At 29.2% G+C, this 24694-nt stretch overlaps 1 protein-coding gene across 1 annotated transcript; it reads right to left on the bottom strand.

Annotated features, from left to right (window-relative positions):
- Nucleotides 1-2593: 2593 nt before the first annotated feature.
- LOC121366297 (ankyrin repeat, PH and SEC7 domain containing protein secG-like) lies at nt 2594-24624 on the bottom strand (the record flags this gene model as incomplete). The annotated part of the gene is made up of 5 exons (XM_041490792.1): nt 24544-24624; nt 21816-21914; nt 17264-17362; nt 14013-14111; nt 2594-2791 (listed from the first exon to the last, which is right to left on the bottom strand). Coding segments are annotated over exons 1-5 (576 nt in total), but the record flags the coding sequence as incomplete, so codon positions are not given.
- Nucleotides 24625-24694: the final 70 nt, after the last annotated feature.

The raw sequence follows: 24694 nt of genomic DNA, 5'->3' as shown, positions 1-24694 counted from the left end.
AGCCCTCAGGGATAGGTTTGTATTTGGACTCAAACAAACGGCCATCCAAAAGAGAGGTTGTTAGCAGAAAAAGAATATAACTTTTACAACTGCTGTAGATATATTGCTCAAAGTATGGAAAGAGGTGGACACACAAGCGAAGATTATGAAAAGGAGAGAGACGAGGAGTAGAGTCTGAGATTGAGAAAGTGTACTGTCCAAATAGTAAGGGTGGAGGAAACACAGTGTTATTTGTTGTGGTAGGTCAAACCACATTCATAGTCAGTGTCGCTTCAAGCATGTCGTATGTCATGCTGTAAGAAGCGTGGTCATCTGCAAGTCATGTGTCGGAAGAAGGCAGAGCAAATATCGACAGAAGCCTACTAGACTACGACCGGTAATGAAGGCCACCAAAGCAAAACAATAGTAAAATGAAATGGATGAGTGTTTAGGATGATGAGGAACTCACTGGCATTGTTTAATCTCTGGCGTGGGGAGTCGCCCCCATATCAAGTGAAAGTACTAATCAACAATAAAAACCTGTAATGGAGATTGACACAGGGGCAGCAGTCACCTTGATGTCAATAATGAGTTCCTAGAGTTATTTCCACAGAGACAGTTGCAAAAGTCGAAATTAACACTGAAGACATATACGTCAGAAGAGTTACAAATTGTAGGAGAAACTGATGTGAAGGTGACTTATCAGAGTCAGAGACATCATCTGAATTGGTTGTTGTTGAAGGGGTGGGTCCATGCCTTGATGGGCAGGGACTGGTTACTATTGCTGATGTTGGACTGGGCCAAAGTCTGTCGTTACTTCAGGGGATGGTAAAGTTAAGCCACTACTAGAGAAATATAAGAAAGTCTTCACAGGTAATTTGGGTACAATGATAGAACATGTTGCCAAACTACACTTGAAGGGAAACCCCAAACCCAGATTTTGGAGACCTATGGCTGTACCTTTTGCCCTTAAAAAGCTGTTGAAGCTGCAATTAGACCTGATTGTTGTCATTGGGCATAATTGAGCCTGGTAAATTATTGCGAATGGGCTGCTCCTATTGTAATGTACTGTTCCAAAACAAGATGGAAAAACTACAGCTGTGTGGTGATTACAAAGTAACTATCAATCCGAGTACTTGACGTTGACCAATATCCGTTACCGAAACCAGACGACCTGTTACATCATTGTTGGGGGAAGTAAATTTTCTGTTCTTGACTCTCCCCAGGCTTATTACAACAGTTACTTACGTCTTGACGAAGAGTCCCAGAAAACTAGTGACTATTAATACTCATCGGGGCCTGTATCGCTACACACCCTTTGCATTTGGAGTGGCATCAGCACCTGCCGCTGTTTCAGAGAATAATGGATATCATTCTTCAAGGAATACCACATACAATTGTTTATATAGATGATATTTGTGTCACTGGTGCTATATGATGATGAACACATCCATAATCTCGAAGAAGTTATCTGAGACGTCTAAAAACACACATGGTATAACTGTTAAACCATCAAAATGTAAGTTTTCTGTGAAAAGTGTTGAGTACTTGGGGTCATGTAGTGAATGCCAGAAGGGTTGCATGCTAAGAGTGACAAAATAGATGCTATTGTAAATGCTCCCAACCCCAGAATATTCAGGAGCTGCGATCCCTTCTAGGTTTAATCAACTATTTATGGGAAATTATTCCTATTTTAGCCACCAATATTACAACCACTAAATAACTTGTTAAGAAGTGATGTAAGGTGGGTGGTGGTCTACAAGGTGTGATGAAGCTGTAAATTCTGCTAGACAAGCATTAGTGTCATCTAAAGTTTGATACATTATAGACCCTGCCACGACCCATTGTGCTACCAACAGATGCCTCGCAATATGGCCCATTGGGGCGGTGGTTGTCCCATGTGTGTGAAGACAGTAGTGAAAAAGCCAATCGCTTATGCATCAAGAACACTAACTAAGACTGACAGAAATTATGCTCAAATAGAAAGAGAAGCATTATCCATGAGTGCTTGGCATAAGAAATTCAATCAGTATTTCTATGGCGCGCAAATTCCACCGGTTAACAGATCATAAGCCCCTTCTGTTAACTTCTATATTTATTTCTAAGAAAGCATTACCCTCATTCTGCCGCTCAATTGCGGAGTTATGAGCATTAATATTGTCCAAGCTTTATACCTACACCATTGAATATAAGTCCACTAGGCACATAGGAATGCAGATGCATTGTCCCGCCTTCCTCTGGAAGGGATTCAGCTATTGATCAAGATAGTGTTGTTAGTAGCTTTTTAATTTGGCCAAATAGATCAATTACCAGTGATAGTGTTCAGATACAGTCTGTAACTAGTAAAGACATTGTCCTGAGTAAGGTGCTACAGTATTGCAGAGAAGGTTGGCCATCTACCATATCAGATAGTCTTAAACCTTATGCTAATAGAGCTAATGAAACTCTCTATTGAATGTGGTGTTTTGATGTGGGGATGTACGTGTGATAGTACCTAGCAATCTTCAGTGTAGAGGTTTGGATATGTTGCATGAAAGTCATCCAGGCATTAATAAAATGAAAATTGTTAGCAATGAAGCTACTTGTTGGTGGCCTGGCATAGATCAGGACATACAGAAACTTGCAAAGGCTTGTACCGCATGTTTATCGGGTTGCCGCCTACCCCAGCTGTTTCATCACTACACCCATGGCTTTGGCCAAGCAAGCCTTGGCAGCGGATTCCTGTAGACTTTGTGCTGGCCCTCTTTGGGGACGTATGTATTTTTCTCATTATGGATTCAAATTCCCAAATGGCCAGACATTTGTGAGATGCCTAGTACAAAACAATAACGAACTATTTTAGTTGTTACATAAAGTATTTTTCAGTTTTTGGAATGCCAGAGCAGTTAGTGTCTGACAATGGGACCCACAGTTTGGTCTCAAGCGATTTGTCATTTCATGAAAGAGATCAGATCTGTCACTTGAAAGTGATTGATCTCACGTTATCAACTTATATATAAACAAATGATCCATGTATTCATTCACTATTATTAATATAGTTGTTGTTTATATTATTTATATATTTTATGGTTGATTATTATTATTATATTCATCATTAGTTATTGTTATATTTCACATAGCAAAGATGTTTGGATATTGTAAGTATGGACATTTTAGTACTATAACATATGTACCTCCCTGAGGTCCACAGATAGACTACTGTAATTTTAGGTCTCCACGTTCTTTTAGCAAAAAATATCAGTATTTTTTACAAAAATGAAGTAGCAATTATATAAAAGATACACCTTAAGTAAACTCAAGGGATAAAAAATCAACCCTCTTTCATTCCACCTTTTGGTCATGTCCAACTACTATTTGGCTTTGGGTCAAGTTCTTGATGTTTGAATGCCCGAAACTTTACTAGCAAAAGGGATAATGCTGCACTATAAAGTTACCTGAGCTGATCATTAGATTTTTGAAGTCACTAATTGGAAAATGGTCTTTATTACAAAGAAACTTCTACACTGTGATCTTCTAATATAGTGTAGTTTTATAATTATAAATTGATTGGCTTCTTAAATTAATGGCTAGAACAATACTACATTATGTGTTACACTAGAGCAAAGTGATATACTGCACTAGTTTAAACAAAAGTAAACCAGAAGAGTTAATGATTCAAATTAAAGTATTTGCTACAATGTCAGAAGGCAACAGTTCGGGAAGAAGGCTGGCCTAGTGTGCTCATTCCACTATTATATAATGGTTATTTATGCAATGAAAAATAAGAAGCAACAACAACAACATACTAGAGTGAGCACAGTCTATGGTTTATAATAATAATAGAAGGGTAGCTGTGACAAGCTACACCCTGCTGATACCACAATAAGCACACTCCTTATATTGGGTGTAGGTTTTAGTGACCAAGTGACTCTAGCTGTGAAACAGTACCACTGATCAAACAAAGGAGCACTACATTATTTATAAGATCATTTATTGTGTATAATGTAAACATTACTTCTTTCTACATAGGGTGTGTGTTAGAATCATTGGAATGGAAAACTGCAATAGAATACTGGAATGAGAATTGATCCGTGTTAGCAAGATAAGTAATGGAAACTTTATTCTTCATCAGGTTAAGATGAATGAGATCAATGTCTATATTATGTCCCGGAATATGAAACTATTCTCATCACATAGGAAACAGATATATTCTCCTTTGACAAGGAAAATTCATTGCATGTTGCTAATTAGACCTCATCTTTATACCTCTCAACTCAATCATGTTACTTTTCTGTCACATAAGTTACTCATGTTTGTCATACAGGTACTCAACAATGACTGTCAGATTTGTTTCCCTGATCAATAGAAAGGACACTGTGCTTTTATGATGTAAACCAGTTTAGTCAGAGATGTTTTAGGATCATAATTATTTTGTGAAACTTCCTTTCCTTTTATCAATATTATACTGAAATAATATTATTTTTTTGCTGAAGTTGCTGCTTCTGGGAAGCAAAAGTTATTTTATTTTTTCATGTCAGCATTTGATTTAATTATATTCATTGTTTGTTGTTCTATGTCCCACTATTTGCAATGTGAATTTGTGATGGTAATGTTGTGGAATTATGATGTAACACTTCAAACATTTTTATTTACTACTTTGTAGAGATGAAAGCTCACAAAGCTGGTATATAAGAAACCACTTCCTAAATAAAGTAAAGAAACAGTTTTTCAGATCTTGTTAGATCCAAAATTGGATAGAAATCATGTGCACAATCTCAGCCTGTTAGTGAGGAGTCATGTTCTATGTTTCTTATCAAGTTTACTAAAATAAACCATGTAAGAAAGATGACTCTGGCAAATGGAAGCATTCTGGGTCAAAATGCCCTATTGCATTAGTTTTATGGTGATAGAAGTGCACAAGCTAGCAAACTAGTGTTTGATGATGTATTAATTCACCCCCCAAAGACTTCACACAACTCATCCTTCAAATCCAGAGTTTTAATGAGTCATATTTTTTTCTTTCAGGTTAAGTAGATGTATGTCACCAAGAATTTCATTTTGGATATCATAAGAGATTTCACATTTAATTGATTCTATACTTTAATTATTTTCTGACATGTATGAAAAATGTGAGGTGATATCCAATAGGAATTTAAGGTGAGAATGCTTTGATCAAGGTCTTTTACTTCGATTTGTTACAAAGAACAAAGTAATTCATCTGCTTACACTGACCAATCATTGCTGATGTAAAAAAATAAATAGAAGCAAATGTCTCTTGTAAGCAAATTAATTAATGATGGACTAATTTGTGACTAAAAAGATGGTCCATGTTACATGGGATACAGTGGATATATTACATGTAGTATAAATTACCAAATTAGCACTGTGTCCTTCAATGTTAGGGAATCTCATGTTGAAAGCATGCCTAGACTCTGACTAAAGTTTCTGTGTTTGTGATATTAAAGTACATCTGAAAAGTCAGCTATTAAGCTAGTATCTAATCAACAGTTAAATAGTGTTTGGTTGTTTTTGTTGTAAAAAAGGTACTATTAGCAATGATCATTGTGTACATATGCAGTTGATTAACATTTGATCTAGGAGGGTTTAGTAGTCACACCACTATTTACCAACATTTTGTAATGTTTAAATGAAGTGGATAGGATTTTATCAATCTTTTTTAATTAATTTCTGATTATGTCACACCATATTTACAATTATCCACCTGGAATTATTACAAAATCTATTTAGCAATCATTGCAAAAATATGAGTTAGTTATCTTTTTGTTTAATTTTTTCATTTGGGTTGCAATTACAAAATTACAATACACATTCTTAACAACAGATAACAATTAGTATCTCCTTTTATGTTTGGGTTATACTAATCCTTGCAACCATTCAAATACTTTTAATGGAGTTGCCATTACAGTAATTCCATTCCAATGTTACTTTCAACTAATATCCAGACAGCTGAACAAATCACTTTAGAAAATAATTGGAGAGTACAATAGTCAATCATGACGAGTTGTCCATCCTAACTGGTATATGTTCTCAAATTCTCAAATTATGACTTATTTATAAAAACGGACTGTTGTAGATGGTTTACAAAAATAATGATTTAAAACATACTAATAGCTCTGTTCAAAGTTAAACTTAACTGTGGTCTTCTACCAGATATCAAAGTAAAGAATATAAGATATCTGTGCATTCAAGCAAAATTCATTTCCCCTGCTGGAAAAAGATTGTGTTTTAGATGTAAATTATTGCTGCTTTATGTTATGTCCTTGAAAGGGTTATTCTCTTTCGAAAATACTAGGCATTTTGACTGATAAAGAGAAATTACAGGAATGGAGGAAACCACACTCTAAGAAACTAGAGATAATACTAGTTCTGAGCTGAAAATCATGTAAAAAGAATATTTAAAGACTTGCCCATTATAGCCATTTACATTATATAACACAGTACAAATGGTGAGGTTTTTTCTTATATCTCTAAAACAACCAACAAATCTGCAAAACACAATCTCTGATTGGTTCAGAAAGTATCAATGAAAACATTTCCTACTTTATTTGTAAGGGTTGTTAAAACAGTGCCCATTTTGAAATTTTCAACGTCTAGCCGCAAGTACTTTTACAACAGCTGTTCTATTAAAGACATTATGTGAACTTGGTTTTGAAATACTACTGTATATACTGCTTGATGTGTATGTGTATATAGTGAGTTGGTATAACGTATTATAGACAACTACAATTACATGTATTACTAATATGACACTGACCTTGTCTGGAACATTCACTTTTTCAGACTAGCATCTAAAAGGACTTGAACAATCTCATTATGACCTTCATAACATGATATATAGAGAAGAGTTTTTATTACCACCTATATAACAAACAACAAATCATCGATAACATGTAATGTATTCATATGAAACTTAGTTAATAAAATATAAAGTCAATCATTAAATTTTAGTGAATTTAACGAAATACTGTACATAAGGAATTATAGCAGAGTAAAGGACATCTTGAGTATATGACAGCAGTAAAAGGATGACATTTAATTTACTGATAATTTATTGATGAAAAATTAAAAATAAAATTTACAAATTATTAACAAAATACGTTTTACCCATAATATAAGTCCTCAATAACATAAAAATTAATAAACATAAAATGATGTGTGATAAAGATAAGTCATAATAAATGCAACATTGATGAGATCATTATTGCATAGATAATGAGCTTCATTAGTTATGTCTACAATCATTCTAGTTGTAAACATTTGATACCTTATTAAGAATGTAAATAAAGTTGTAGAAAACTATCAAATTCTCGACTTGGAACAATGGTACTTTCATCTTATGTACTTGTTAGTTATTATGAGATACAAATTGTACAAGTACATAAAAAATTAAACATTAAGTCTGAAATGTAGAGATGGTAGTAGCACAATCTAAGATATGACAGTATTAATGATGACGAAAAGTGCCTACCAAAAACATATGGACAATGTATTAATGCAAATATTGGAATAGTGGCAGAAGGTAATGTCAACATGACCACACTAGTAATAGCATATATAATATCCCCACATACTATAGGCAAGTCAATTGAGGGGCCAATAGTTTATGATATACCATAACAAAGAGGCATTCTCAATAGTAGCTGAAAATTATTTATAAAGTAAAATATATTGATCAGTATCTGCAAAATCACAGAGAAGACAATTCAGTTTAGAAAGGAACCACAATCTTTTCTGATCAATGTCAAAACCTTAAAATGCCTATTAAAATTATAATTATTCAAAAGTATAGTTAATAGCCAACGAGTAGGTATATAAAAGTATGCTACACTAATATTTCATTGATAACTTTTAAAGACATTTCAACGCCAAACATTTCATACTTTGCATCAGCAAATCTTCACTGATGTAATTCAGTATGCACCTGAAAAGACTACTTTTCAAAAATTCCTGCAAATGTGCTATCTAACACCTACTCATTTGTGTCTAATGAGTAGCGAAAATTGATCACTGCACACATAGTAACACAATTAACACTTTTTTCTCCTAATATTATGATCAGACCTTTGTATCTAGTTTTCTTCAATATTCATCTTATTTATCATGTCTTAAAGACAATAATACAACCGTAACAGTAATCACACACAATTACAAGTACTATCACAATTACACAACTGCCGTAAAGGAAAAGAGAAGCTGCATTTTTTTTAGCCACTTGTTAGATGATAAAGAACTACTTTACTTTGTTAACAAATTCTAGATTGGCCCTTTCTGGTTTAAATCAAAACAATTCCTTGTGTCCTTCTTTGCTTGCTAACATGACTGGAAGTAGATCCCACCTAAATATATTATATAAACCTTAATGTGCACCAAGACAACATATCTAACAGTTTGTATATTATAATGTATCAATGTATATGTATTACCTCTTTATGCTAGTACATTGCAACATAAGTAAAAGCAACTCTCACAATTTCTTAGAATAGTGTAAATACAAATAACACTCTCAATACAACATAATCATTACATTATACTAACCCTTTTATAGACAAACTAAAATTTTAACATTAACGAATGTGTATAATAACAAAAGTTACTAATAAATATTCTTAGTAGTGTAGAGATACTAAATCCCTTACAAAGACATCAACTTAATATTTATAAAAAAAGCTTCCAACAAAATTTATATTTATTCATATTCAACAAACCAATACAACAAATACTTTCTTTACCATAATGACAAACATGTTTAAAAGTTAGATCACCTTACAACTATTAATTTAAAAAATATTCAGTTGCAAGTTATCACAGCATCATAACCAGAAAGAAAAAAAACAATAAAGTAAAAAAATGAAAACATTGGATTGAAAAACATTAGAATTATATTATTTTATAACTTCCATCTATTTATTGAAAAACCTTCAACACAAATAATACGGCATCATTAATTAAAAGAAAAAAAAGTAAAAAAAGGACACATTGGATTTAAATACCTTAGAATTTATATATTTTCATCACATTACCTTCTTTATTTGTAACCTTTTCAATAAAGTAATAAAGCCCTAAAAATTAAAAAAAGGGAAAAAAAAAAAAAAAAACAATTTTTAATACACTTAATTTAACAATTTCATAACTTTTAAAACTATTATATTGTAAACACTTCAATCCAATAAAAGATCATATATGAAAAAAAAGCTAGAGTAAATAAAAAGGAACACATTGGATTTAAATAAATTAGAATTTAACTATAATTATCAATTGATTGGCTTAAAAGCTGCTTTCTTGGTTACAAAATACTACTTATGTGTCAACTTAGCAAAGTGATATACTGCACTAGTTTAACAAAAGTAACCAGAAAATTTAATGATTCACAATTGAAGTATGGGCTACAATGTCAGAAGGCACCAGGTACGGAGACATAAAGGCTGTCTAGTTGCTCGGTGACTCTTAATATAATGGTTTTTTAATGCAATGAAACTAAGAAGCACCACAACCTACCAGAGTGAGCACAGGCCTAGGGGCGTATAACAATAATAGAAGGGTAAGCCTGTGCACAAGCTACCGCTTGCTGATACCACAACTATGCCCACTCCTTATGTGGGGGTGAGTTTAGTTGACCAAGTGACTCTTAGCTGTGAAACCAGTACCACTGATCAAACAAAGGAGCAATACATTATTTATAAGATCATTTATTGTGTACTATGTAAACATTACTTCTTTCTACATAAGGTGTGTGAATAAGCTGTTTAGAATCAGTGGAATGGAAAACTGCAATAGAATCTGAATGAGAATCATCTTAAATTTAAATTAATTAAGAAAAACCCTTGTAATAATGCATGTATATTAATACATCAAGATCATGTTAGCAGATAAGTATATGGAAACTTTATTCTTCATCAGATTAAGATGAATCAGATCAATGTCTATATTATTGTCCTTGGAATAAGAAATCATTCTCATTACATAGGAAACAGATATATTCTCCTTTGACAAAGGAAAACTCAATTGCATGATTGCTAATTAGACCTCATCTTTATACCTCTCAACTCAATGTTACTTTTCTATCACAAAGCTACTCATGTTGTCATGCAGGTACTCAACAATGACTATCCAGAGTTGCTTTCCCTGATCAATAGAAGGACACTATGCTTTTAATGATGTTTTAGGATCATAATTATTTGTGAAAACTTTCCTTTCCTTTTATCAATATTATACTGAAATAATAATTATTTTATTACTGAAGTTGCTGCTTCTGGGAAGCAAAAGTTATTTTATTTTTTTTCATGTCAGCATTTGGTTTAATTATATTCAGTGTTTGTTGTTTCCATGCCCCACCACTTATTTGCAATGTGAATTTGTGATGGTAATATTGATATTATGATGTAACACTTCAAACATTTTTATTTATTATTTTTGTAGAGATGAAAACCCACACAATGGTATATTAGAAACCACTTCCTAAACAAAGTAAAGAACAGCTTTACAGATCTTGTTAGATCCAAAATTGGATAGAAATCATGTGCACAATCTCGGCCTGTTAGTGAGGAGTCAAGTTCTATGTTTCTTATCAAATTTTACTAAGCTAAGCCATCCAATGATGTAAGAAAGACAACTCTGGCAAATGGAAGCATTCTGGGTCAAAATGCCCTATTTGCATTAGTTTTAATCATAATAGTGACATATAGAAGCTAGCAACTAGTGGTGATGATGTATTAAATTACCCAAAGACTTCAACAACTCATCCTTCAAATCCAGAGTTTCAATGAGTCATATTTTTTCTTTCAGGTTAGGTAGATGTATGTCACCAAGAATTTCATTTTGGATATCATAAGAGATTTCACGTTAATGATTCTATACTTTGATATTTTTCTGATATGTATGAAACATGTGAGGCGATATACAATAGGAATTTATGTGAAAATGCTTTGATCAAGGTCTTTTGCCATTTGTTACAAAGAACAAAGTAATTCAATCTGCTTACAGTGACCAATCATTGCTGATGTAAAAAATAAATATGAAGCAAATGTCATCTTGTAACAAATTAATTAATGATTGACTAATTGTGACTAAAAGATGGTCATGTTACATGGATACAGTGGATATATTACATGATAGTATAAATTACAAATTAGCACAGTGTCCTTCAATTTTAGGGATTTCATGTTGAAAGCATGCCTAGACTCTGACTAAAAGTTTGTTTGTGATATTAAAGTACATCTGAAATCAGCTATTAAGCTAGTATTAATCAACAGTTAAATAATGTTGTTTGTTTTTTTACTATTAGCAATGATCATTGTGTACATGCAGTTGATTATCTATCTTTTATCTAGGAGTTTTAGTAGTCACACCAACTATTTACCAACATTTTGTAATGTTTAAATGAAGTGGATAGGATTTTATCTATCTTTTTTTATTTTATTTCTGATTATGTTACACCATATTTACAATTAATCCACCTGGAATTATTACAAAATCTATTTAGCAATCATTGCAAAATATGATTAGTTATCTTTTTCTTTAATTTTTTCATTTGGTTGCAGTTACAAAATTACAATAACATTCTTAACAACAGATAACAATTAGTTATCTCATTTGGTTATAATAATCATTGCAATCATTCTACTTTTAATGGATTTGCTATTACAGTATTCCATTCCAATGTTCCATTCCACTAATTCCAGACAGCTGAGCAAATACTTTAGAAATAGTTGGGAGAGTACAATAGTCAATCATGACGAGTTGTCCATCCTCTACTGGTATATGTTCTCAAATTCTCAAATTATGACTTATTTTATAAAAACGACTGTTGTAGATGGTTTACAAAATAATGATTTAAAACATACTAATAGCTCTGTTCAAAATTAACTCAACTGTGGTCTTCTACAAGATATCAAAGTAAAAGAATATAAGAATCTGTGCATTCAAGCAAAATTCATTCCTGCTGGAAAAGGATTGTGTTTTAGATGTAAATTATATGGTTTATTGCTGAAAGGTTTAATTCTTTTGGAAAATTACTAGGATTTTGACTTATAAAGAGAAATTACAGGAATGGAGGAAACCATACTCTATACTAGTTGCTGAGTTGAACTCAAGAACTGAAATCATTAAAAAGAATATTAAAGACATTGCATATAGCCATTACATTATATACACGATACAAATAGTGAGGTTTTTGTTATATCTCTAAAACAACCAACAAATGCTGCAAAAACAATCTCTGATTGGTTCATAAAGTATCAATGAAACATTTCCTACTTTATTTGGTAATGGCTGTTAAAACATGTTTTGACATTTCAACGTAATAGCGCAACTTTTACAACAGCTGTTTTATAAAAATATTATGTGAACTTGTTTTCAATACTACTGTATATCTGCTTGATGTGTCATGTGTATATAGTGAGTTGGTATTAAGCATTATAGACAACTACAATTACATTATATACTAATATGACACTGACCTTATCTGGAACATTCACTTTTATACTAGCATCTAAAAGGACTTGAACAATCTCATTATGACCTTCATAACATGATATATAGAGAAGAGTTTTACCAACCTATATAACAAGAAATCATAATACACATGTATGTATAATATGAAACTTAGTAATAAAGTCAATCATTAAATTTAGTGATTTAACGAATAATACATAAAAATTATATCAGAGTAAAGGACATATACATTAGTATATGACAGTAGTAAAAAGATGAAATTTAATTTACTGATATTTATGATGAAAATTAAAAATAAATTTTACAAATATTACAACAATAATTTACCATAATATAAGTCCTCAATAACATAAAATTAATATAACATAAAATGATGTGATGATAAAGATAAGTCATAATAAATGTACATTAATGAGATCATTATTGATAGATAATGAGCTCATTAGTTATGCCTACAATCATTCCAGTTGTATAAATTTTATACCTTATTAAGAATTTAAATGAAGTTGATGAAAACTATCAAATTGTGCCTTGGACAATGGCACTTCATCTTATGTACTTGTTATTTATTAATGATTACAATTGTACAAGTACATAAAAAATTAAACATAAGTCTGAAATGTAGAGATGGTAGTAGCACAATCTAAATATGACAACAGTATGAATGACAGAATAAAAATTCCTACCAAAAACATATGGACACTGATATTAATGAAATATTGGAATAGTGGCAGGAAGTATGTCAAACATGAGCACAGTAGGAATAATATAAATATCTCCACATACTATAGTCAAACAATTGAGGGCCAATAGTTATGATATAAATACAAAGAGGCATCTCAATATAGCAGCAATTGAAGATTGAAACATAAATATAGTTGAGATTTCAATGTTTGGCTGCTATGTTGAGATATCTATATTGTTGTAAATGTAATAACAAACATTAACACCACAAAAGATCAAATAATGTAGTTAATCAAGTCTAGAAACAAAGCAGTCCATTGAAAATTATTTATAAGAAAAAATAATTGATCAGTATCTGCAAAATCAAAGAGAAGCCCATTTCAGTTTAGAAGAAACCGCAATCATTTTCTGATCATTGTCACAACCTTAAAATGCCATTAAAATTATAATTATAAAATTATAGTTAATAGCCAATAGTAGGTATATAAAAAGTATGCTACACTAATATTTCATTAATAATTTTAAAGACATTTAAAAGCCAAACATTTCATACTTTGCATCACAATCTTCACTGATGTATTAGTATGCACCTGAAAAGACTACTTTTAAAAAATTAATGTAAATGTGCCATCTATACCTATCAATTTGTGTCTAATAAGTAGGAAAATTATCACTGCACACATAGTAAAACAATTACACTTTTTCCTAATATTATGATCAGACCTTTGTATCGAGTTCTTCTTCAAATATTCATCTTATTTATCATGTCATTAAAGACAATAATACAACTGAAACAGTATCACAACAATTACAATACTATCATAATTAACAACTGTCTTTAAGGAAAAAGAATTTGCATTTTATTTTTAGCTACTTCTTGTATGTAAATAAATACTTACTTTGTTAACAACTTCTAGATTGGCTCCTTTCTGTGTTAAAATCAAAACAATATCCTTGTGCCCCTTCTTTGCCGCTAACATGACTGGAGTAGATCCCACCTAAAATATTATAATAAAACCATTAATGTGAACCAAGACAACATATCAAAACAGTTGTATATTATATGTTATCAATGTTATAATTATTAACACTATGCTAGTAACTTGCAAACTAAGATAAAAAACAACTCTCATTTCTTAAAAATATTGTTACTAATACAACAACACTCTGCAATACAAACATAATCATTATGTCATAATAGACACTTTTATAGAAAACTATTATAAATAGAATTTTAACAATAACAGTAGAGAATAACAAAAATTACTAACAGTTGAGATGGCTAGAACAAACATCAAACTCAGAATTTATACTATATTTCATCAAACTTACAATCTATTGTATTGCAAAAATGTGTACATTCAGATCACAACCAACTAATCATGGCATCATCATACATCATAAAAAAAAAAAAATAGAGTAAATAAAATGAATACATTGGATTTAAATACACTTAGAATTTATACTATATTTCATCACACTTACAAACTATTATATTGTAAAGGACATGTTCAGATCACAAGTAATAACAGCATCATATATATGAAAAGAAAAGCAATAGAGTAAATAAAAAGGAACACATTGGATTTAAATACACTTAGAATTTATACTATATTTCATCACACTTACCTCCTATTATATTGTAAAGGACACATTCAGATCACAAGTAATAACAGCATCATATATATGAAAAGAAAAGCAATAGAGTAAATAAAAAAGGAACACATTGGATTTAAATACACTTAGAATTTATACTATATTTCATCACACTTACCTCCTATTATATTGTAAAGGACACGTTCAGATCACAAGTAATAACAGCATCATATATATGAAAAGAAAAGCAATAGAGTAAATAAAAAGGAACACATTGGATTTAAATACACTTAGAATTTATACTATATTTCATCACACTTACCGACTATTATATTGTAAAGGACACGTTCAGATCACAAGTAATAACAGTATCATATATATGAAAAGAAAAATAGAGTAAATAAAAGGAATACATTGGATTTAAATACACTTAGAATTTATACTATATTTCATCACACTTACCTTCTATTATATTGTAAAGGACACGTTCAGATCACAAGTAATAACAGCATCATATATATGAAAAGAAAAGCAATAGAGTAAATAAAAAGGAACACATTGGATTTAAATACACTTAGAATTTATACTATATTTCATCACACTTACAAACTATTATATTGTAAAGGACACATTCAGATCACAAGTAATAACAGTATCATATATATGAAAAGAAAAGCAATAGAGTAAATAAAAAGGAACACATTGGATTTAAATACACTTAGAATTTATACTATATTTCATCATACTTACCAACTATTATATTGTAAAGGACACGTTCAGATCACAAGTAATAACAGTATCATATATATGAAAAAAAGCAATAGAGTAAATAAAAAGGAATACATTGGATTTAATACACTTAGAATTTATACTATATTTCATCACACTTACCTCCTATTTATATTGTAAAGGACACGTTCAGATCACAAGTAATAACAGCATCATATATATGAAAAGAAAAGCAATAGAGTAAATAAAAAAGGAACACATTGGATTTAAATACACTTAGAATTTATACTATATTTCATCACACTTACCTTCTATTATATTGTAAAGGACACGTTCAGATCACAAGTAATAACAGCATCATATATATGAAAAGAAAAGCAATAGAGTAAATAAAAAGGAATACATTGGATTTAAATACACTTAGAATTTATACTATATTTCATCACACTTACCTCCTATTATATTGTAAAGGACACGTTCAGATCACAAGTAATAACAGCATCATATATATGAAAAGAAAAGCAATAGAGTAAATAATAAAGGAACACATTGGATTTAAATACACTTAGAATTTATACTATATTTCATCACACTTACCTTCTATTATATTGTAAAGGACATGTTCAGATCACAAGTAATAACAGCATCATAAATATGAAAAGAAAAGCAATAGAGTAAATAAAAAGGAATACATTGGATTTAAATACACTTAGAATTTATACTATATTTCATCACACTTACCGACTATTATATTGTAAAGGACACATTCAGATCACAAGTAATAACAGCATCATATATATTAAAAGAAAAGCAATAGAGTAAATAAAAAGGAACACATTGGATTTAAATACACTTAGAATTTATACTATATTTCATCACACTTACCTCCTATTATATTGTAAAGGACACATTCAGATCATAAGTTATAACAGCATCATAATTATAGAAAGAGAAAAACATGTTTTCAAGTATTGTTACTTTAATATTTTTAGTGCCTGTTTTTCTTATACTACATATAATTGATGTTAATGTGTATAGAGATGCATTAATTTTTTATGGTAAAACATGATGAAAAACTAAGGACAGATGTATTTCCAATAGCTATAACTTTTTTCTTAAGCTAAACAACCAAAATGCAGCTACTGAGTCTATGTTGCTACTATAATACAAATATTCATACTATTTTTACTACTTTTTTATTTGTCTGTCTTTTTTATATCATAATGTCTACACTATGTTTTTTTTAATAGTTAATATCTATTCATTCACACAGCTTAAAACACTACAGTGAAACACACTCATTCTTGTGATCTGAATTACCTTAGTAACAATATTTATGTCAACATTATGGTTGACTAATATTTCAACAATGTTTGTATGTCCTTCATAACTTGCATAATGAAGAGCTGCCCATCCAATCTATTGTAATAACAAACAAAATATTAACTGTCAAATTAGACCATTAACATGTTACAATAATAGTACAATAACACAGACTTCATAAAAGTAGCTAATCTTTAGCTATCCTCTTTAATTGTCATGATAAATATAACATGTCAACATTGTCTATTGATTTGTGTCTAATAAGTAGGAAAATTGATCACTGCACAAATTGTAAAATAATTACTTTTTCTTCCTAGTATGATCAGGGCTTTGTATGCTGCTCTCCTTCCAATATTCATCTTATTTAACATATCATTAAAGACAATAAGTCAATTGTAACAGTATCACAACAATTACAATACTATCGTAATTAACAACTGTCTTTAAAAAAAGAACTTACATTTTATTTTTAGCTACTTCTTGTATGTAAATAAATACTTACTTTGTTAACAACTTCTAGATTGGCTCCTTTCTGTGTTAAAATCAAAACAATATCCTTGTGCCCCTTCTTTGCTGCTAACATCACTGGAGTAGATCCCTCCTAAATATATTATAATAAACCATTAATGTCAACCAAGACAACATATCAAAACAGTCGTATATTATATATGTTATCAATGTTATAATGTATTACATCACTATGCTAGTAACTTTGCAAACTAAGATAAAAAGCAACTCTCAACAATTCTTAGAAATATGTTACTAATACAAATAACACTCTGCAATACAAACATAATCATTACATCATAATAGACACTTTTATAGACAAACTATTATAAATAGAATTTTAACAATTAACAGTAATGTGTAGTAATAACAAAAGTTACTAATAAATATTCTTAGTAGTGTAGAGAATGAGCTAGAATCCCTTACAAAGACATCAAACTCACATATTTATAAGACAAAGCTTCAAATCAAAATTAATATTTATTCATAATTCAAACAGACCAAATACAACAAATACTTTCTTTACCATAATGACAAAAACATGTGTAGAAATGTTAGATCACACTTACCAACTATTATATTATTGTAAAGGACATATTCAGATCGCAAGTAATCACAGCATCATAACACCAGAAAGAAAGAAAAACAATAGAGTAAATAAAATGAAAACATTGGATTGAAATACACTTAGAATTTATACTATATTTCATCACACTTACCTCCTATTATATTGTAAAGGACACATTCAGATCACAAGTAATAACAGCATCATATATATGAAAAGAAAAGCAATAGAGTAAATAAAAAAGGAACACATTGGATTTAAATACACTTAGAATTTATACTATATTTCATCACACTTACCTCCTATTATATTGTAAAGGACACATTCAGATCACAAGTAATGACAGTATCATATATATAAAAAAAAAGCAATAGAGTAAATAAAAAGGAAACACATTGGATTTAAATACACTTAGAATTTATACTATATTTCATCACACTTACCTCCTATTATATTGTAAAGGACACGTTCAGATCACAAGTAATAACAGCATCATATATATTAAAAGAAAAGCAATAGAGTAAATAAAAAGGAAACACATTGGATTTAAATACACTTAGAATTTATACTATATTTCATCACACTTACCTCCTATTATATTGTAAAGGACACGTTCAGATCACAAGTAATAACAGCATCATATATATGAAAAGAAAAGCAATAGAGTAAATAAAAAGGAATACATTGGATTTAAATACACTTAGAATTTATACTATATTTCATCACACTTACCTTCTATTATATTGTAAAGGACACGTTCAGATCACAAGTAATAACAGCATCATATATATGAAAGAAAAGCAATAGAGTAAATAAAAAGGAATACATTGGATTTAAATACACTTAGAATTTATACTATATTTCATCACACTTACCTCTATTATATTGTAAAGGACACGTTCAGATCACAAGTAATAACAGCATCATATATATAAAAGAAAAGCAATAGAGTAAATAAAAAGGAATACATTGGATTTAAATACACTTAGAATTTATACTATATTTCATCACACTTACCTCCTATTATATTGTAAAGGACACGTTCAGATCACAAGTAATAACAGTATCATATATATGAAAAGAAAAGCAATAGAGTAAATAAAAAGGAACACATTGGATTTAAATACACTTAGAATTTATACTATATTTCATCACACTTACCTCCTATTATATTGTAAAGGACATTTTCAGATCACAAGTATAATAACAGCATCATATATATGAAAAGAAAAGCAATAGAGTAAATAAAAAGGAATACATTGGATTTAAATACACTTAGAATTTATACTATATTTCATCACACTTACCTCCTATTATATTGTAAAGGACACAGATCAGATCACAAGTAATAACAGCATCATATATATTAAAAGAAAAGCAATAGAGTAAATAAAAAGGAATACATTGGATTTAAATACACTTAGAATTTATACTATATTTCATCACACTTACCAACTATTATATTGTAAAGGACACGTTCAGATCACAAGTAATAACAGCATCATATATATAAAAAGAAAAGCAATAGAGTAAATAAAAAGGAATACATTGGATTTAAATACACTTAGAATTTATACTATATTTCATCAAACTTACAAACTATTATATTGTAAAGGACACGTTCAGATCACAAGTAATAACAGCATCATATATATGAAAAGAAAAGCAATAGAGTAAATAAAAAGGAACACATTGGATTTAAATACACTTAGAATTTATACTATATTTCATCACACTTACAAACTATTATATTGTAAAGGACACATTCAGATCACAAGTAATAACAGCATCATATATATGAAAAGAAAAGCAATAGAGTAAATAAAAGGAACACATTGGATTTAAATACACTTAGAATTTATACTATATTTCATCACACTTACCAACTATTATATTGTAAAGGACATGTTCAGATCACAAGTAATAACAGCATCATATATATGAAAAGAAAAGCAATAGAGTAAATAAAAAGGAATACATTGGATTTAAATACACTTAGAATTTATACTATATTTCATCACACTTACCTTCTTATATTGTAAAGGACACATTCAGATCACAAGTAATAACAGCATCATATATATGAAAAGAAAAGCAATAGAGTAAATAAAAAGGTATACATTGGATTTAAATACACTTAGAATTTATATATATTTCATCACACTTACCTCCTATTATATTGTAAAGGACACGTTCAGATCACAAGTAATAACAGCATCATATATATGAAAAGAAAAGCAATAGAGTAAATAAAAAGGAACACATTGGATTTAAATACACTTAGAATTTATACTATATTTCATCACACTTACAATCTATTATATTGTAAAGGACACATTCAGATCACAAGTAATAACAGCATCATATATATGAAAAGAAAAGCAATAGAGTAAATAAAAAGGAATACATTGGATTTAAATACACTTAGAATTTATACTATATTTCATCACACTTACCTTCTATTATATTGTAAAGGACACGTTCAGATCACAAGTAATAACAGCATCATATATATGAAAAGAAAAGCAATAGAGTAAATAAAAAGGAACACATTGGATTTAAATACACTTAGAATTTATACTATATTTCATCACACTTACCTCCTATTATATTGTAAAGGACACGTTCAGATCACAAGTAATAACAGCATCATATATATGAAAAGAAAAGCAATAGAGTTAATAATAAAAGGAACACATTGGATTTAAATACACTTAGAATTTATACTATATTTCATCACACTTACCTTCTATTATATTGTAAAGGACATGTTCAGATCACAAGTAATAACAGCATCATATATATGAAAAGAAAAGCAATAGAGTAAATAAAAAGGAACACATTGGATTTAAATACACTTAGAATTTATACTATATTTCATCACACTTACCTTCTATTATATTGTAAAGGACACATTCAGATCACAAGTAATAACAGCATCATATATATTAAAAGAAAAGCAATAGAGTAAATAAAAAGGAACACATTGGATTTAAATACACTTAGAATTTATACTATATTTCATCACACTTACCTCCTATTATATTGTAAAGGACACATTCAGATCATAAGTTATAACAGCATCATAATTATAGAAAGGAGAAAATATGTTTTCAAGTATTGTTACTTTAATATTTTTAGTGCCTGTTTTTCTTATCCTACATATAATTGATGTTAATGTGTATAGAGATGCATTAATTTTTTAATGGTAAAACATGATGAAAAACTAAGGACAGATGTTTTTCCAATAGCTATAATATTTCTCTTAAGCTAAACAACAAAATGCAGCTACTGAGTCATATGTTGCTACTATAATACAAATATTCATACTATTTTGAGCTTTTTAATTTGTCTGTCTTTTTATATCATAATGTCTACACTATGTTTTTTTAATAGTTAATATCTATTCATTCACACAGCTTAAAACACTACAAGTGAAACACACTCGTTCTTGTGATCTGAATTACCTTAGTAACAATATTTATGTCAACATTATGGTTGACTAATATTTCAACAATGTTTGTATGTCCTTCATAACTTGCATAATGAAGAGCTGCCCATCCAATCTATTGTAATAACAAACAAAATATTAACTGTCAAATTAGACCATTAACATACACTTACAATAATAGTACAATAACACAGACTTCATAAAAGTAGCTAATCTTTAGCTATCCTCTTTAATTGTCATGATAAATATAACATGTCAACTTTGTCTATTGATTTGTGTCTAATAAGTAGGAAAATTGATCACTGCACAAATTGTAAAATAATTACTTTTTTCTTATAGTATGATCAGGGCTTTGTATGCTGCTCTCCTTCCAATATTTCATCTTATTTAACATATCATTAAAGACAATAAGTCAATTGTAACAGTATCACAACAATTACAATACTATCATAAATTAACAACTGTCTTTAAAAAAATTAGAACTTATATTTTATTTCATCAGCTACTTCTTGTATGTAAATAAATACTTACTTTGTTAACAACTTCTAGATTGGCTCCTTTCTGTGTTAAAATCAAAACAATATCCTTGTGTCCCTTCTTTGCTGCTAACATGACTGGAGTAGATCCCACCTAAATATATTATAATAAACCATTAATGTCAACCAAGACAACATATCAAAACAGTTGTATATTATATATGTTATCAATGTTATAATGTATTACATCACTATGCTAGTAACTTTGCAAACTAAGATAAAAAGCAACTCTCAATAAATATTACAAGTAGTGTTAGAATACTAGAATCCCAATACAAACATAATCACATAATCATAAAGATTCATAGACACTTTTTATAGCAAACTATTATAAATAGAATTTACTATTAACAGTAGTGTGTAGTAATAATCAAACACTTACCAACTATTATATTATTGTAAAGGACATATTCAGAATCAAGTAATCAAAGCATCAAAACACATATTAAAAGAAAAGCTTAAATAAAATTTAAACATTGGATTTCAAATACACTTAGAATTTATACTATATTTCATCACACTTACACACTATTATATTATTGTAAAGGACACGTTCAGATCACAAGTAATAACAGCATCATATATACAGATTCAGAAAAGAAAGAAAAGCAATAGAGTAAATAAAAAGAAAACACATTGGATTTAAATACACTTAGAATTTATACTATATTTCATCACACTTACCTCCTATTATATTGTAAAGGACACGTTCAGATCACAAGTAATAACAGCATCATATATATATAAAAGAAAAGCAATAGAGTAAATAAAAAGGAATACATTGGATTTAAATACACTTAGAATTTATACTATATTTCATCACACTTACCTCCTATTATATTGTAAAGGACACGTTCAGATCACAAGTAATAACAGCATCATATATATGAAAAGAAAAGCAATAGAGTAAATAAAAAAAGAATACATTGGATTTAAATACACTTAGAATTTATACTATATTTCATCACACTTACCTCCTATTATATTGTAAAGGACACGTTCAGATCACAAGTAATAACAGCATCATATATATTAAAAAGAAAAGCAATAGAGTAAATAAAAAGGAATACATTGGATTTAAATACACTTAGAATTTATACTATATTTCATCACACTTACCTCCTATTATATTGTAAAGGACACATTCAGATCACAAGTAATAACAGTATCATATATATGAAAAGAAAAAAAAATAGAGTAAATAAAAAGGAACACATTGGATTTAAATACACTTAGAATTTATACTATATTTCATCACACTTACCTCCTATATATATTGTAAAGGACACATTCAGATCACAAGTAATAACAGCATCATATATATGAAAAGAAAAGCAATAGAGTAAATAAAAGGAAATACATTGGATTTAAATACACTTAGAATTTATACTATATTTCATCACACTTACCGACTATTATATTGTAAAGGACATGTTCAGATCACAAGTAATAACAGCATCATATATATGAAAAGAAAAGCAATAGAGTAAATAAAAAGGAAAAACATTGGATTTAAATACACTTAGAATTTATACTATATTTCATCACACTTACCTCCTATTATATTGTAAAGGACACATTCAGATCACAAGTAATAACAGCATCATATATATGAAAAAAGCAATAGAGTAAATAAAAAGGAATACATTGGATTTAAATACACTTAGAATTTATACTATATTTCATCACACTTACCTCCTATTATATTGTAAAGGACACATTCAGATCACAAGTAATAACAGCATCATATATATGAAAAGAAAAGCAATAGAGTAAATAAAAAGAACACATTGGATTTAAATACACTTAGAATTTATACTATATTTCATCACACTTACCATCTATTATATTGTAAAGGACACATTCAGATCACAAGTAATAACAGCATCATAATTATAGAAAAAAAATGTTTAGAGTAAATTTTAAGGATTACAGTGCCTGGATTTAATTTACAGAATTTATACTATATTTCATAAGCTAAACAATGATAAAAACTAGCTACTGAGTCTCTGTAGCACTATGTTTCAAGTAATAATGCAAATGCTAGCTGGCATTACTACTATAAAGCTTTTTATTTTTTGAGCTGTCTTAAAAGGAATATCATAATGTCTATACTATGTTTTTTTAATAGTTAATATCTATTTATTCACACAGCTTAAAACACTATAGTGAAAAGGACACTCATTCTTGTAATCTGAATTACCTTAGTAACAATATTTATGTCAACATTATGGTTGACTAATATTTCAACAATGTTTGTATGTCCTTCTATAACTTGCATAATGAAGAGCTGCCCATCCAACCTATTATAATAACAAACAAAATATTAACTGTCAAATTAGACCATTAACATGTTACACTAATAGTACAATAACAAAGACTTCATAAAAGTAGCTAATCTTTAGCTATCCTCTTTAATTGTCATGATCATATACTATATAACATGTCAACTTTGTCTATTGATTTGTGTCTAATAAGTAGGAAAATTGATCAAAGTGCACAAATTGTAAAACAATTACTTTTTTCTATATTCTAGTATGATCAGGGCTTTGTATCCTGCTCTTCTTCCAATATTCATCTTATTTAAACATATCATTAAAGACAATAATTCAATTTAAACAGTATCACAACAATATAATACTATCACAATTAACAACTGTCTTTAAGAAAAATAAACTTACATTTTATTTTTAGCTACTTCTTGTATGTAAATAAATACTTACTTTGTTAACAAGTTCTAGATTGGCTCCTTTCTGTGTTAAAATCAAAACAACATCCTTGTGTCCCTTCTTTGCTGCTAACATGACTGGAGTAGATCCCTCCTAAATATATTATAATAAAAACCATTAATGTGAACCAAGACAACATATCAAA

Source organism: Gigantopelta aegis, unplaced genomic scaffold (assembly GCF_016097555.1).
Source record: "Gigantopelta aegis isolate Gae_Host unplaced genomic scaffold, Gae_host_genome ctg5245_pilon_pilon, whole genome shotgun sequence".
Lineage (NCBI taxonomy): Eukaryota > Metazoa > Mollusca > Gastropoda > Neomphalida > Peltospiridae > Gigantopelta > Gigantopelta aegis.
The sequence above is the reverse complement of the archived record's forward strand: the minus strand, read 5'-3'. Positions and strand labels throughout refer to the sequence as shown.